Here is a 13,769-nt window from a genome sequence, read left to right on the forward strand (position 1 = left end):
TATGTAAGAATCAACAGTTCGCCCAAGAACGTGCATTCCGCGGACGCAAGGCTGCTTGGATGTTTTTTAAACAGAAGGACAATCACACACTCGCAGCAGTACGCAGCAAAAGCGTGTACGTTGGCTAGACAAAGTGCTGGTCGGTGTGCTGGAAAGAGCAGCAGATCAGCGACCTTAAAGCTTGACTGGGTCATCGTACGCTGCAGGAGGCTGGGGCAGGAATGAGCCGCTGACTGGTACAGCACTGCGCAGCTCCGGGCAGGGAGGGAACTGCGTTTTCACGCTGGGGATCCACAAGTGTCACCTATTGCGCACCAGGAAGCTAGTTTAGACGGCTCCGTAACAAGAGTCTACCTTTGATCTTGAGCTACCCTTAGCAGTCCATGCCTGCCCGGCCCCTACCTAGGACTCTTACGCATGCTATCCGCAGCCCAGCACCGGCACTCACAGCCCCGAGCCAGCTCCACTTTCGGGGACAGGGAGCACTGTCTGCAGGGAGCTGGCCTCCTCCAGCTCAAGCTCCTGTGGTCCAGCAGCGCTAACCTTCTCAGGGGAAGATTTCCAACTGCTCAAGAAACAGGGCTCAGGATTTTCCACCCTGGAGTGTGGGAGGATAGGCGGCCCCCTCACCCACCCGGCTGCACCAGCACCACCTGGCTCCTGGTCACCGGGACCCATGCTCTCCACTCTGTGGACAGCTCTGGGGAGAACCAGGCCCCGACAGCAGACATCTGTCTCACAGTACCTGTGAACCGAATGCGGCGGGCCAACACTGCCAGGCACACACAGAACACTGGCAGACATGCATCAGGTATATAAATTCAGAGACGGGATTGACCCCAAAACAAGAAGTTATGGGCCTTGTCCACACCCTGCTCAAGGCAAGCTAAAGCTCTTGGTTCAAGCCCCAGCTCTGAAACACAAGACAATACAAGCAGAGCCCAGGAGCTATCGCAGGCCCACCATCTCGCCAGCTAAATGCCGAGCCAGCTCCTCGCTGCTGCCTCCAGCGTGCTGCCACACTCAGCACCAGGGGCTGTGCAGGGCAGGGGGAATTATTAACCCTGGTTCCCGCTGGGCCTGACTCAGCTGCAGGCTCGGCACCTGGGGCCCACTTCCGCCTGCTGCAGCAGCAGGAAATGCCAGGTACTGGGTCTGACCTGAGGGTCACAAGACAGGCGCAGGAAGCTGCTGCCTGGGCCCCACAGGACACTGCTCACAACAGCCAGGCAGGAGGAAGGGCCGCTGCAGGGCGGGTTCCACTGTTCTGGGATCTCAAAAACCAAGCATCAAAGGGGCCAGGAGACTCGTCTCAGACAAGGCCACAGGCTTGGAGATGCAGAAGGAACACGCCTTGGCCAGGCGGAACAGGCCCTGAAGATCAGACAGCAGGCGGCGTCCGACTGCGCTGTTCCTTTGGACCCAGCTCCAGCTGTACTCAAATGTGGACCGTGATTATAAACCCAACAGGCTCCACGTGTGGACTTCCCTGGACAACCCTGCTGCTGATTTTCCAGAGCTATTAATGCCTTGAAGTAATACTCTTACTTCAAAGACAGAAAGAACACCATGTTTTCCACCCCTGCTTGCCAGCATCGCTGTCCTCCGAGCTGTCACCTAGCCAACTCCCTAGAGCAGAGCAGAGCAGAGGCCATCGGTTCTTGGAAAATAAGGGATGGAAAAGACGAGAGTCTACTGTCCGTCCACGCCGCGTCTGCCCACGTGCTTCCAGGCCCACCTCTCGTGCCGCCTCTCCTGGCTCTGTCACTTATTTGCCTGACTACTTTATATCCCGCCCTGTTCCAAAGGCTTTGAAGCACAGCCGGGTTTTTCCTCCTAACTGCACAAAGACTCAAAGTTTCCCTGAACGCAGACATAGCACGATTTCTTCCCTCTGGGCCACACACTTGAGAAGCGCGTGCAGAAATCTAGCAGCTAAAACTGAAAGGGAAAAGGGGGAATTGGAGGGGAACTGTGCTGCCTGGCCCTATTCTCCCCTATTCATCACTGTGGAAACACAGCAATCGACCCGCAAAGCAAGCACCTGGATCCTCACTGCTCTCATGAGACTAACCCAGTGAGGCCAGCTCAGGCACGTTCCCTCCCCCAGGGACAGCCTGGGCAGAAGGGTCTTTCCACTACCCCGACTCTGACCTCTTCTTATGCCCGTCTCCAGAACCCTGACGTGTGGTTACCATAAACACATGACTTACTCTGCAGTTCAGAACTCACTAAACCGCATCTAATCACTTCAGAGACGCTGCCTCACTGTGCTAATGATTTCCACTGTAATTCATCTGCCACCAATAATAGGCCTAAATCCATCTGTATCTGTCCAGGACCTCAATTAGACAAGCACTCAAAAACACTGTTGGATGAAGAAACATGCAAACACAAACAGTCCATCATTTACTGCTTTAGGGCAAGTCAAACGTTAGCATCTGTTACTACATGACAAATTGCCTTAGCAGTCTGGACTTTCACCCAGGTACTATTCCATGGACTCTGAGGGACGGAACCTGGGAGTGGCTCAGGTGAGTGGTCCTCGTGGAGTTTCTGATGCGACTGCTGTCGAGGAGTGGGCGAGGCTTGGTCCCCTGACAGCCTGCCAGGGCAGCAGCATCCGTTTGCAACATGGCGAACTCCCATGGCTGACAGATGGCCTCATCCCCTGCAATGTGGACCTTCTCGCAGGCTGACCGAGCACCTGACACGGTGGAAGTCAGCCTTCCCGAGAGCAGAGACCCGGAAGAAAGCCAGAAGCAGCCATGACGTCCCGTGGCAGCAGCCACGCTGTCGTGTCCGTGACACCCTACTGATCCCACGTGAGAGGGCTGCACTGGGGCAGGGACACCGAAGCGTGCGTCTCCGGAAGCGCGCTCAGCGGCAGCCGCGGTGAACATCAAGTGAGCGCCGCACATTCATCCCCAAAGATGCACTGACTTACCCTACCGTTGCAGGCAATCCTGCTTCCACATTGCTACTTAGCTAAGGGATTCAGCGCTACAGCATGCTCAACTTCTTGTTAATGTGATAAAACAATAACGCCAGATTTTTCCACCAAGTAGAAATCTGTTTAATGATCTTGGCAAATCTTTGGAAAACCACCCATCAGGCAGAGTTTAGAGGATCAGAGAGAATACAACACAGATTAAGTAGGATTTCCAGTATTAAAATCCAAGTTAAAGACTCAGCCGCTCGCAGCACCGCAGCAGCTGCTGCTGCCCTTGGCTGTGTCAAGCAGCCCCTGGCCTCCCTGCCGGGTCCACATCTAGAGGGGCAGCTGGCCTGGGGCACCCAGCGGGGACCCCAGCTCCTCCCTCCTCCACGGCCCCAGGCTCCAAACGGTGTTCAGTCTCTGAATACCCAGCCTGTCTGGGAAGACAGGCAAGAACCCTGCTGGCACGCTTCTGTAAGGTCCTAACAGTGTCTCCGGCACTGACCCATCGTAAGAAACTCATCAGGCACAAAACAGAAGTGAATGTTCCTCCGCCGAACCTCGTTACCCACCACACACCTTGCTTACCCTGAGCCCGGCCAACTCCCGGCTAAGCCTCAGATGCACTTTATAGGCTGCGACCAGCACTTAGCAAAGTGCAGGATCCCAAGCAGAAAGGTGCCTGGGTGAGTCCATCCCCTTTGCTTTCTCCATGGGACTCAGCAGAGAGAGGGAGACAGTGACAGCCCTGCCAAACACAGACCTGGGCCACAGGACAAGCGAGACCTCAGAGGGCCCAGACGTGCACCTCCAGCGGCAGCACAAACAACTTATCTTGACTCCACCCTGTAAGCAAAGACCACAAGAGGACATCCGGTCCATAATCTAGCGCACCCTGCCTTCCTCTCTCCAAGCACCGTTCAGGATTGCTCCCCTGTGGGAAAGCACAGAGCCGCGCAGAGGCCGTGTGAGCGGGTCCCTGTGGCTGTTACACCTCCACCGGCTGCATCGGCCCAGCCCAGCCTCCGCAGGGTCCCCAGCCCTGGGCCCTGCTGTCTCCCCTACTGGGCTGCCTTCTGTTTTGAACTCTGATAAATTCCCGCTCTTCCTGTGGGTCGCTATCACTTTCCTTGGGAAGCTTTTCTTCTCAACCCCACGAACTGCAAAGCACGTATCGCAACAGAACCGCACACTTGTCCCGTGGAGACGCCCACCTACTGAGCATATGCTTTCCTTCCACAACCCAGCGCAGCACCTGGTATCAATGAATGGTCTGTTGGCACCCGCTTCATTGATTAGTGACTATGAATGAAGGGAGATCAGTGACCCCGTCCCAAACGGGAGACGCTGATACGGACTCCAGGCTTGCTCCTCTGAGTTGCAAAAGCCCGAATGTGTCTCTCTTCTCACAGTGGGAAGCAGACTGGGCTGTCTCACACCCAGCACGTGGGGGCAGAGGGCAGACCTCTTGTCTGTGGCGCTTCCTGGGGCGAGACAAGGATCTGCGCCTCCCGCTTCGCCCAGTTAAGTCCACACAGCTTCTCTGCACTGCGTGCCGGTGTGCCGATCCTCTGGGTTGGCTCCGGGTGCTTGGGGGCCCTGTCCTCAGCCCCCACTGGCACTACTGGACCACACCCACACACCAGCCTGCCTGGCCACGCCCACAGGGTCGGGTGTGGCCCTGAAAATGTCAAACACCCCCCATCCCTGTGAGGAACTTCTCACTGAGTTTCTTCCTCCCTTTTCTCCTGCCCTGTGGTGCTAAAACCTCTCTGCAGAGCAGCGGCTGCTAAACCCAGGCAACCAGAGTCACAGTGGGAGCCCAAGGGGAAAGGTCCCCAATCTGCCCCTGCATCAGGACAGGCCTGCGGCCCTCTGCACTGATGGTCTGCCTCGGGAGGGCCGCCCTCTGGGAACCTTAACTGTAACCCAACTGGTTCTTTAAAATAAGGCAAATACATTGTAATCTGGGTCAGCATTCTTCCTTTGTCTTGCATTTAGGAAACTGAAACTTTGCAACCACTCTAACCCTAAAGCTGAGACAATCTGGATACAAACCCAGCCCACTATCAAGCACCAAAGGCCTTGGAAAGGAAGGTCCCTTTCATCCCTGCTTCGGGTGTCAGATTGAGGAACTGACCAGCTTCTCCTGCCAGAGTTTTGCTAGCTAGAGTGGGAAGCCCATTCTGACCTCCCATCCTGTACCGCTCTCCACCCTGCGCCTCTACTTCTGCTGTCATTTTATTCGCACATCTGTCCCCCCCAGGGTCATAGGTGGTCTTTGAAGCTACAGACCATGGCTTGCCTGCCTTACGTGCTCAGTGGCACCTAAAATGCCACCCAGCACTTGATGACACCTGAACCAGTGCGGCAAGGGTTGAATGTGCACACCAGCCCTCTCTGCGGCCCAAGGCAGGTGACTCCTGGAGCTCCAGGGCTGCTCCGTCTACAGAGACTATCGGAGAGCAGCCCCAAAGTTCTCCCATGATCTAGTGACTCTCAGGGCATCGTCCAGCGTCAGAGACACAAAGGGATGCTGCGCGCACTGGGCCTTGCATTTATGTGCTTTTTAATCAATACAGGAGGCAGGGAGGGACAGAATTGTTACAAGAGCCATTCTGAGACGGGAGACAAAAACGCAGAAGAGCTGGTTACTAAGTGCGGGTCTCAGCTTCTTCCTGTTGCCTCCAGGAGAGCTGCGTGAGTCTACAGAGAGACACATCCTTCCTGGACTCCTGAATGCCGACCCTGAGACCTCTGCAGGTCCCAAGAGCTGTCATTCACAGAGGGGTGCTTACTGGAAGTTCAAGTGTAGAGAAAGTGAGTTTGAGCAGCTTCCCCGACTCGCCTGCCTCCCTCTGAGAAGACAGAAGTGACACTTCACGCTGCACCAGCCGCATCCGAGGGAGGCAGCCCCGGCAGTCCGGGGATGGGTGCCGGTTGCCTGCATGACCCCTGCAGAACTTACCTTCACTTGAGAAGCTGCTGGGGGCTGGTGGTAAAGAGGGAAGCAAAATCCACAAGCCCTGCAGGAGAAAGTCACCAAGGCATGCACTGCTTTCTGCAAAACTCTGTGACATTTCCAAATCACCGGGTGAAAAACAGGCATATAAAAGTGTTTCAGGAGGGAGAAAGTTTCAATGTTATTGAATGTGAACAAAATCGCCAAGGGTCACGGAGCAGACAACATGGACGTAATGTTAGAAAACATTTACAGCGTGAGCAGAGAAGAGAGAAGCAGCACAGACTTCCTGTCCAGGCGCACCGCAGCCCCTCCAGAGCCCCTCCCTGGGCTCGCCCCCCCCCCCCCCCCCCTGCTGCCCACCACGCCAGCGCCCCGTCCAGCGCCCCGTCCAGCCCCCACCAACAGGACGCAAGGCCTATCGGGCCTTAACAAAAAGGCCACATCTGCTGTTCCCTCATGACTGCCAGCTCATAGTCTCCATCTCACCTTTCCCGTCTGCTCCATCCTAATCCTCACACGCTTTTTACTGTAGAAAACCTCAACATTTGCAAAAGCAGAAAGAAGAGCATACCACTCCCCCTAGCCCTCGCCCAGGCCGCGCACGTGAGACGTGCCCTCCGCAGCCCACTCGTTCCCCCCAAAATGAATTACTGTAAAGCGAATTCCAGAAAGCGCGTCATTTCACCTATGAGCACCCATAAGGGAACATTTGAGCACGTTCCCTAAAAGGAGAGAAGCTCCTAACAACACTACTATCCCCTCCCCGCATTTCCTAATATTATTACCACAGTGACAGTTTTTAATACCTGTGGCCCAGGATTGCAGGTATTTCTTGTGTACATAACGGGTCTATCTGATCCAAACGCGGTCCACACTCTGCATACTGGCCCCTGCCTCTTAAGTCCCCTTCAGCCTGTAGCCACCTTCACTTCTTCCTCCAACAAGACCAGCCGAGACACATGCATCCCTGCCCCACCTACGAGGTGTCCTCTGTCCTCTACGCCGGACCAGGGTGTCCTCAGCCACCAAGCGCCTCCCTGCAAACACCAAGGCACAACTCCAGGGCGGTCTTCTTCCTAAGCCGACCCCAGCTGTCACCAGCTGTCCTGCCTCTGCCGAGGGTCTCCTGTGGCACTTTACCCAGATCCCATACAGAGCTCTTGCTACCCGCAGCCTGGGTGTCCCCTACCTCACCTCCACCTCCGAGCGGCAGATGCCATCTCATTTCTCTCTGCAAGCCTCTAAGACCTCCGTACCACACCCGGCATCCTCCCTCCTCTCTGCCCTCACCCGCCCATTCTCTTATGAGATAGGTGTTGCATAACAGCTGAATTTTAGGCATTCTGAAAAAGCCTAGGGACCCCAAAATTCTATTTCCTGACCCCAAAATATCAGTGGCTCTTTTACCTTCTTCAAAATAGATGCAATCAGCCCTTCCAAGATGAAGGCTGACATTATGATAGTGCTCTTAATGGACACTTTATTTCCAGGAGAAGTGATTTCACCCTGTGAGGCCCCAGAACAGTGTAGGGCTCAGTCCTGGGGCTGCTGGGGACCCTGGAGCGTCTTTCTCTTTGTTCTTCCCTCCGATCCACAACCCTTACTACCACCCAGCCATTGAGCACCAAGCCCACCAGGAAGCCAAGTGAGACACAAGGAGGGTCCTTGCCTGCAGGAGGGACAAAAGCAAAAGCAAAAGTTCCAACCCCACCAGGTGGGTGGAAACTAAAGCCCAAGAGCGACCAGGTAGCTTCCCAAGGCGCCACGCCTCCTCAGAGCAGCCTCAGACTACACCTTCTCTGTGGCTCCTCTGTCCCAGTGGACACAAGAAGGGATGAGCCCCCCAGCCAGTAGCCGTGCCATCGCAATCCCAGGGAAAAGCTACTCCATACACCACCTCCCGGCGAAGTCCAGCCCCTGCCACATGCCAACGAGGAGGAAGAGGAGGAAGAGGAGACTTCCCCTTCAAAACTTGCAAAGGTATAAAGGACATAGTCAAGAGTACGCTAGGAACTCGGGTGCCAAAGGACAGCACTTCAAAAGAATGTCTGACAAATCCCTTCTCCGACTGCCTCACTGGTCTGTGAGATGGCAAATTAAGCCACCCTCTTGCACCCACACCTCGCTACTGCCGCCTGCTCGGACCCAGTGCGTGCAGCCCAGCCCGACAACCACAAATTCCTGCCCATCCAACACTCTTTAAAAGGTGTTTTAGTCACCAGAAAACTAGCACAAAGTGCCTGTTTGAAATACCTGCCGGTGTTCCTGACAGCTGTCAGCCAGGGCTCCAGGAATGGAAGCCTTCCAGCGCTCAAGCTCGGGCCAGGCGGAAATACCTGGTAGGTGACAGCAACGAAGGAGCACTGTGGAGGGTTCTGGCCTGGGTTAGTAGCAAAAGTTGGAAGACTACTGGGAGGCACTGGCAGCCCCCACAGTCCTGTCAGGCAAATGAACTTCTTAGGGCAATTTGCTCCTTAAAGAAACGTCAGCTTTTAGTCACTGTGCTGGACAAGTCTGTCCCCTGGGGCTGTACATCAGTGAACAGATTACAGAAACCCTCTTCACCAGATGAAAAAGTTACATTTGGCTCCTTCTCCAAGTGTATAGTAGAATGCTCTTAAAGTTCTATTCTGCAACACTCAAGTAACAAAAGACAGCATCTGCCAGAGTCAGAATCACGCCAACATCCAGATGATCTGACTTCTCTTTAAAAATGAAAAGCTCCAGTGGCACGGGTCCAGCTTTTCTTCACTGGCAACTTTAAGAGGGAACAGAGAAGCGGAAGGACATGCCCTCCAACCCGCCACGGCTCTGCCGGCCCCCTCTGTGTCCTCTCTCGGTTACCCTCTCTGTCTGCACACCCAAGCTTGGCAAATCTGTACTAAACAAGACAAGGGAGTTGGGGAGCTAGCTCAGTGGCTCAGTGGCTCTGTGCCTCCCTGGCAAGCACAAGGTCCTGAGTTTGCTTCAAAAATGACCCCTGCGCTTGAGAATCTGAGTCCAGCGGAGGTGAGAGGCAAAGGACAGGTTACAACAAGGAGGAGGTGAACCCCAGAACAGCCGTGCAGACCTAACTGCACGGGGGTATCTAGGCCGTGTTCCCAAGGGACGGGACATTTGGGGAAAGCTTTGCAGGATGAGAACAGGGTGGACAGTGGAAAGTGGGAGCCAGTCACTGAGTGTTCAGGGAGGGGAGAGGCCAAAAGAGCCCAGCCTTTCCTCAGGGAGATTGGGGGAAGGACCCCATTACGCACCACATGGACAACTGCATACAGGTGTGCAGGGCACTCCAGTCACTGAGGCAGAGACCACTACGGTCCAACTGCTGCTGGGAAAGGTACGGGCAGCGGAGCGACCGAGTGCGGCCAAGGGCCCTGCCAGCTTCCTGCCTTCTCTGCCAGCGACACATGTCTCCACCAACCGGATCCCTTCTCAGGCACTGAGAATTACATAACAAGAACACGGCCAGACCTTCTGAGGGTTACCGTGGAATGCCCAGGTCTTCCCGGAGAACCTCTGCCATGAGGAACCAGCACGTGAAGGGTACAGCTGGGTCGCCAGGGTGACACACAACCTGGGAGCCAGGCACACAGGCGGTGACCCCCACAGCCCAAGGACTCGCTAGCTCTGCTCTTCTTCCATCAAATTAAATCCGATCTCAAACAAAAGCTAAGACAGCAAATGTACAAGAAGCTTTTGTAAAGTTGTGAGAGCCCCAACAGACTATTTCCTGGTCTTGTTACTGCTAGGACAAACGCTTCTTGTCATTTGTGGTCACCGTGACACAGCTGAGAGCCAGTGAGCCGGAGGGGCTTGCGTGGAGAAGGCCCCGGCCCTGGGAGCTCCACGCTGTTCCTGTGGTGTCCACAGCATACACACCGAGACTTCTTTCCTCAGCAGTGCTGGCCCGTATGTCACAGGAGCTCTGAAAGTCTTACATACTGCGGCTCACCCTCTCCCTACAGAAGGCCTGTTTCAAAGCCTTTCCCACTCTGGGCATCATTCTCTTCCACAGCCAACACTCAGCTCGCACCAAAAGACTTTGACACAACTTAGGATCTACTGTAGGAGCCAAAAGTTCCATTACAAGAAAAGTTATCTTAAAGGGTGGAACTCAGCCAGCGAGCCCACTTGGGACATCACTGAGAATAACCTGTGTGATTGCACAACGGGCTGCACGCAGTCCAAGGACGCAAGCCAGGCGGGCTGCGCGGGTCAGGATCCCACCCCTGGGGCGCCTCCAGCCACGCTCACGCCTCTGCAGGACACGCGAGCTCACGCTTCCTTAGAAGCTCTATTTCCGTGAGCTGATAGAGCTGAGTTTCATGCTGCAGCTAAAGGAAGGAAGGCAGCCGTGCTGGGGCTGGCGTGGAGAGGTGGTCTCAGCCACAGCCAGCCCTCCCGACCTCCTCTCCTCCCCACCTCAGCAGACTCACCTTGGTGGCCTCCTCCACGCTCTCCCTCAGGGCCTGCAGCTCCACGTCATACTGCTCCTTGAGCTTGTCCATCTCCTGGTCGTGGCTGGACACCTCCTCCTTCAAGGCCCCCTTCAGGGCAATGAGCTCCCGTTCCCGCTTTCTCAGGAGCTCTTCCAGCTCCTCTTTGGTGATCAGCAGATCATGAAGGTCTCGCTTTGCCTGCAGCAGCTCCTACAGAGACCAAAGCGGATGGAGGAAGTGAGCAGGGGACATCTCCGCAGTGGCCCCACCAGGGGTCCAACCGGGTCACTGCCCCGACACACCCTGCTTCCTTGGACCAAGGCTGCTGGGCACCACGGCGGCCCTTCCTCCTGCCCCACTCAGCCTGCATTCTCCTGGGCCCTCTGCCCTAGTTTCCATGCGACTTAGGGAAGAAGGAAGGGGAAACTGAGTCAGCCGCCACTGCCCAGCGGGGCCATCGGGCCTGGCCGCTCACTTCATTTCTGTGTGATGCTCCGCTGCCCTTTCCATGACCATGGGCATGCTGCAACCACAAGGGGCCCCTCAGGCCCGCTGGCCCGGCCTGCCGCCTACGCCGTGCATGTCGTAGTCACACCCTCCACCTACACCTGGGCCCGCACCACTGTCAGCACTCCGCCAAAAGGAGCACGATGCTTACACTTTCTCCTCCATCCCGGCCAAGAACGCCCAAGGAAAGGCACCCACCCGAGGCCCTGGGCTCCAGCAGACCCCAGCACCTCCACCAAGTGCCCAGCTGCCTGGCGCTGCAGCATCCCCATCTCTGCCCTCCTTGGCCCACTAGTCCTGCCCTGGCACCCCTGCTGTGCAAATATAGCCCCTCCCGGGTCCTGGTGAGCAGCCGGCCCCTCCGTGACCCTCCCTTCCCTTCACCTCGAGATCCTCCTTGCCTTGCAGGCCAAAGGTGGCACAAGGTCCTCCTTCCCTGGGGCCACCTTTTCTGTGAGGATCTTTTCTGGCCTTGTTCTCCCTCTTTTTTTTTTTATGCATTTAGTACAGGGTCTAAGGGGCCTCACTACACAGACTGGACTTGTAGCGATTCTCCTGTTTCTGCCTCCCAAGCACTGGGATCATAGGCACATGCCACCACCACGCCCACCAGGTATCGAACCCCGATCCCTGCACCTGCCTAAGCAGGCGTTTAATCCACCGAGCTATCTGGCTGGCCCTTTTCTCTCCCTCTTTCAAAGAGCTCAGAATGCACTTTTGCTCTCTTTAGTTTCCTTCGGCAAGTTCATCCGCTGTTTTCCACACTGCGAATTCAGCAAAGACTCTGAACCCCTGACCTGCACCCCTCTTTGGAGTTCACTCCTGTGCCAACGCAGCAGGCGCCGCTGGACACAGCACCTGGCACCCCGGCACCCAGCAGGAGAGCTGTGTTTAGGTAAGTCCGTCTCATCCCTCCCTTCCACTTCCTGTGTCCACCATTTCTGACCACGCCTCTTGCTGCCTAAGCCCACTCAGGAGCTCGGCAGCACCCTGACGTTCCCGTCCTGCTCCTCACAATCAGAGCTGGTTCTGTACCACGCGGGTTGCTTGTCCTCCTCTCTGCTCCTCCTCGGTTGGGCCCACATGGCCTCCTATAATGCTTCGCAGGAGCGCGCAGCTGCCCCAAGGCCATCTCCCCTCTTGCAGCCACCAGGAGCAGAACCGCAGACGCGCTCCCTCACCCTGCCCCTCTCCAGCTGTGGGAAGCCTCCGAAGACCCAGCCCCACGACCCCCCAACCGCTTCTTCCTCCCACGCCTCCTCTGACACCCTCTTCACCTTGCAGTCCTGGTCCATGGTTGTCTTTGCTCACCTCCCCCCTGTGTTAGCAGCTCGTTGGAGGGCAGACATGGGTCTGACTTATCGCATTTTTCATGCAAGCATCACAGTGCCAGGAGCATCTGCCTGTTCTGGGAACACGGTGAGCTGGGCACACAGCAAGGTCTGGCACGTCCGCATTCTGGGCCCAGCCCACCCCAGGCCGCCCCGAAAGGGAAAAAGGGCCAATCCCAAGCCCCAAACCCCGCAGGGCAGAGGCAGAGACAGGGGACAAGGAGAAGTAAAAGGACTAAGCCGGGTTCTGCGCGTGTGCCAGCTCCTCACAGCGGGTGTGACCCCAGCGTGCAGACGGGGAACACCAAACAGGAAATGACTTACAAGATGGGCTCGCCCTGCTTTCCTGCGGACCCTGGCCCACAGGACAAGCTGCCTTGCAGTCGGGCTGGTGTGCAGCACTCGGTCCCCTGCACATGAGTGGCAGCCGAGATCTCGCCAGCCTTCCAGGAGAAGCATGGGCCAGGACGGAGCCCGCAGCACTGGCTAAGACCAGGTCATCAGGAATCCGCCCCGCAGACGCCAACGAGCTCAGGGGAACTGTCCAGACCCATCCAGCGGCTGGGGGCTCTAGCTCCTCCTCACCACGCTGCTGAGGCTGCAGCAGGGAGGCCAGGCTGTCGCCGCGGGGTGAGGACGGCGCACACCGCCACCACTGTCGTCAGGCCACCGCTGGCCACCCCTCCACGGCAGCTCCAGAGCAGCTCTGGGAATCTGACCCTATTTCCTGCTCTCACTCTCACACATCTCTCAGTTGTTTGGGCGATAACGTAGTTCCTCTCCAGGCTTATCTTCCCCAGGATGTGTCTGTCCCGTGGTGCCAGAGTGCAGGTTTTTCTGGCCCGTCCTACACCACTCTTATCTGCACTAGGGCTGCTGCCCAAGTGGACGGCCAGCCCACACGAATCAGATTACACCTGGGTATCACCCAGTAGCTTGAGGCTTTCCAGAGCAGAAACAAAAGGCACAGCAGGTTTCAAACACCTCACTTCATGGCCTCGGGCTTAATTATACCAAGTCAAAGAAGGAAAGAAAAATACACCCACTTCAGTGAACATAAACATGCACTGAAGACAAACAGGCCTCTCTGCAGACTCCAACAGAAGGAAACAAAGGAAACCCTTGCTTCTGCAGAATCGCTGCTTTCCAAGCCCTGAGGTGCTCAGTCCCTCCTGTGAGGAGCAGCCAAGAGATCTCCACACCTAACGTGCATTGGGAGGGGGCTGGGGGTGCCTGCCACGCTTGGTACTCGCTGCAAATGAGACCTGCCACGACTGCAAGGACTCAGAGATGACCTCCCCGGAGGTGGGCATGACTTTGGAGCTCTGAGTCGCTGGCCTGCCCGGGTCCCACAGCTTAAAACAGGCGAGTCGCGACAGCGACACAGCTAGATCCCAACTCCCTTCTCTTCAGCGCTCATTCTGTCCTCCGCACCCAGCCCAGAGCCCGCAGTCAGAAGGTGGAGTGAGCAGGCCGGGTCTGTCAGGTGCACAGAGAAGCTTTCTTGGCTGAGGTGCCAGTGGGGAGTCCACATTTGTAAGGAGGGCAGACAGGAGACCAGAGTCGGAAAAGGAAGGAAGCAAGGGAGG

The 13,769-nt window shown here is 56.4% G+C and overlaps 1 protein-coding gene across 1 annotated transcript in view; it reads right to left on the reverse strand.

Moving 5' to 3' along the window:
- The window catches only part of Cgnl1 (cingulin like 1), a 123,637-nt gene that overhangs the window by 50,265 nt on the left and 59,603 nt on the right, over window positions 1-13,769 (reverse strand). Inside the window, exon 8 of the mRNA XM_023712661.1 lies at window positions 10,340-10,552. Within this exon, the coding sequence (XP_023568429.1) occupies window positions 10,340-10,552 (213 nt within the window). The remainder of the gene's footprint in view (window positions 1-10,339; window positions 10,553-13,769) is intronic.

This window comes from Octodon degus, unplaced genomic scaffold (genome assembly GCF_000260255.1).
Source record: "Octodon degus isolate 3935 unplaced genomic scaffold, OctDeg1.0 scaffold00026, whole genome shotgun sequence".
Taxonomy (NCBI): Eukaryota; Metazoa; Chordata; class Mammalia; order Rodentia; family Octodontidae; genus Octodon; species Octodon degus.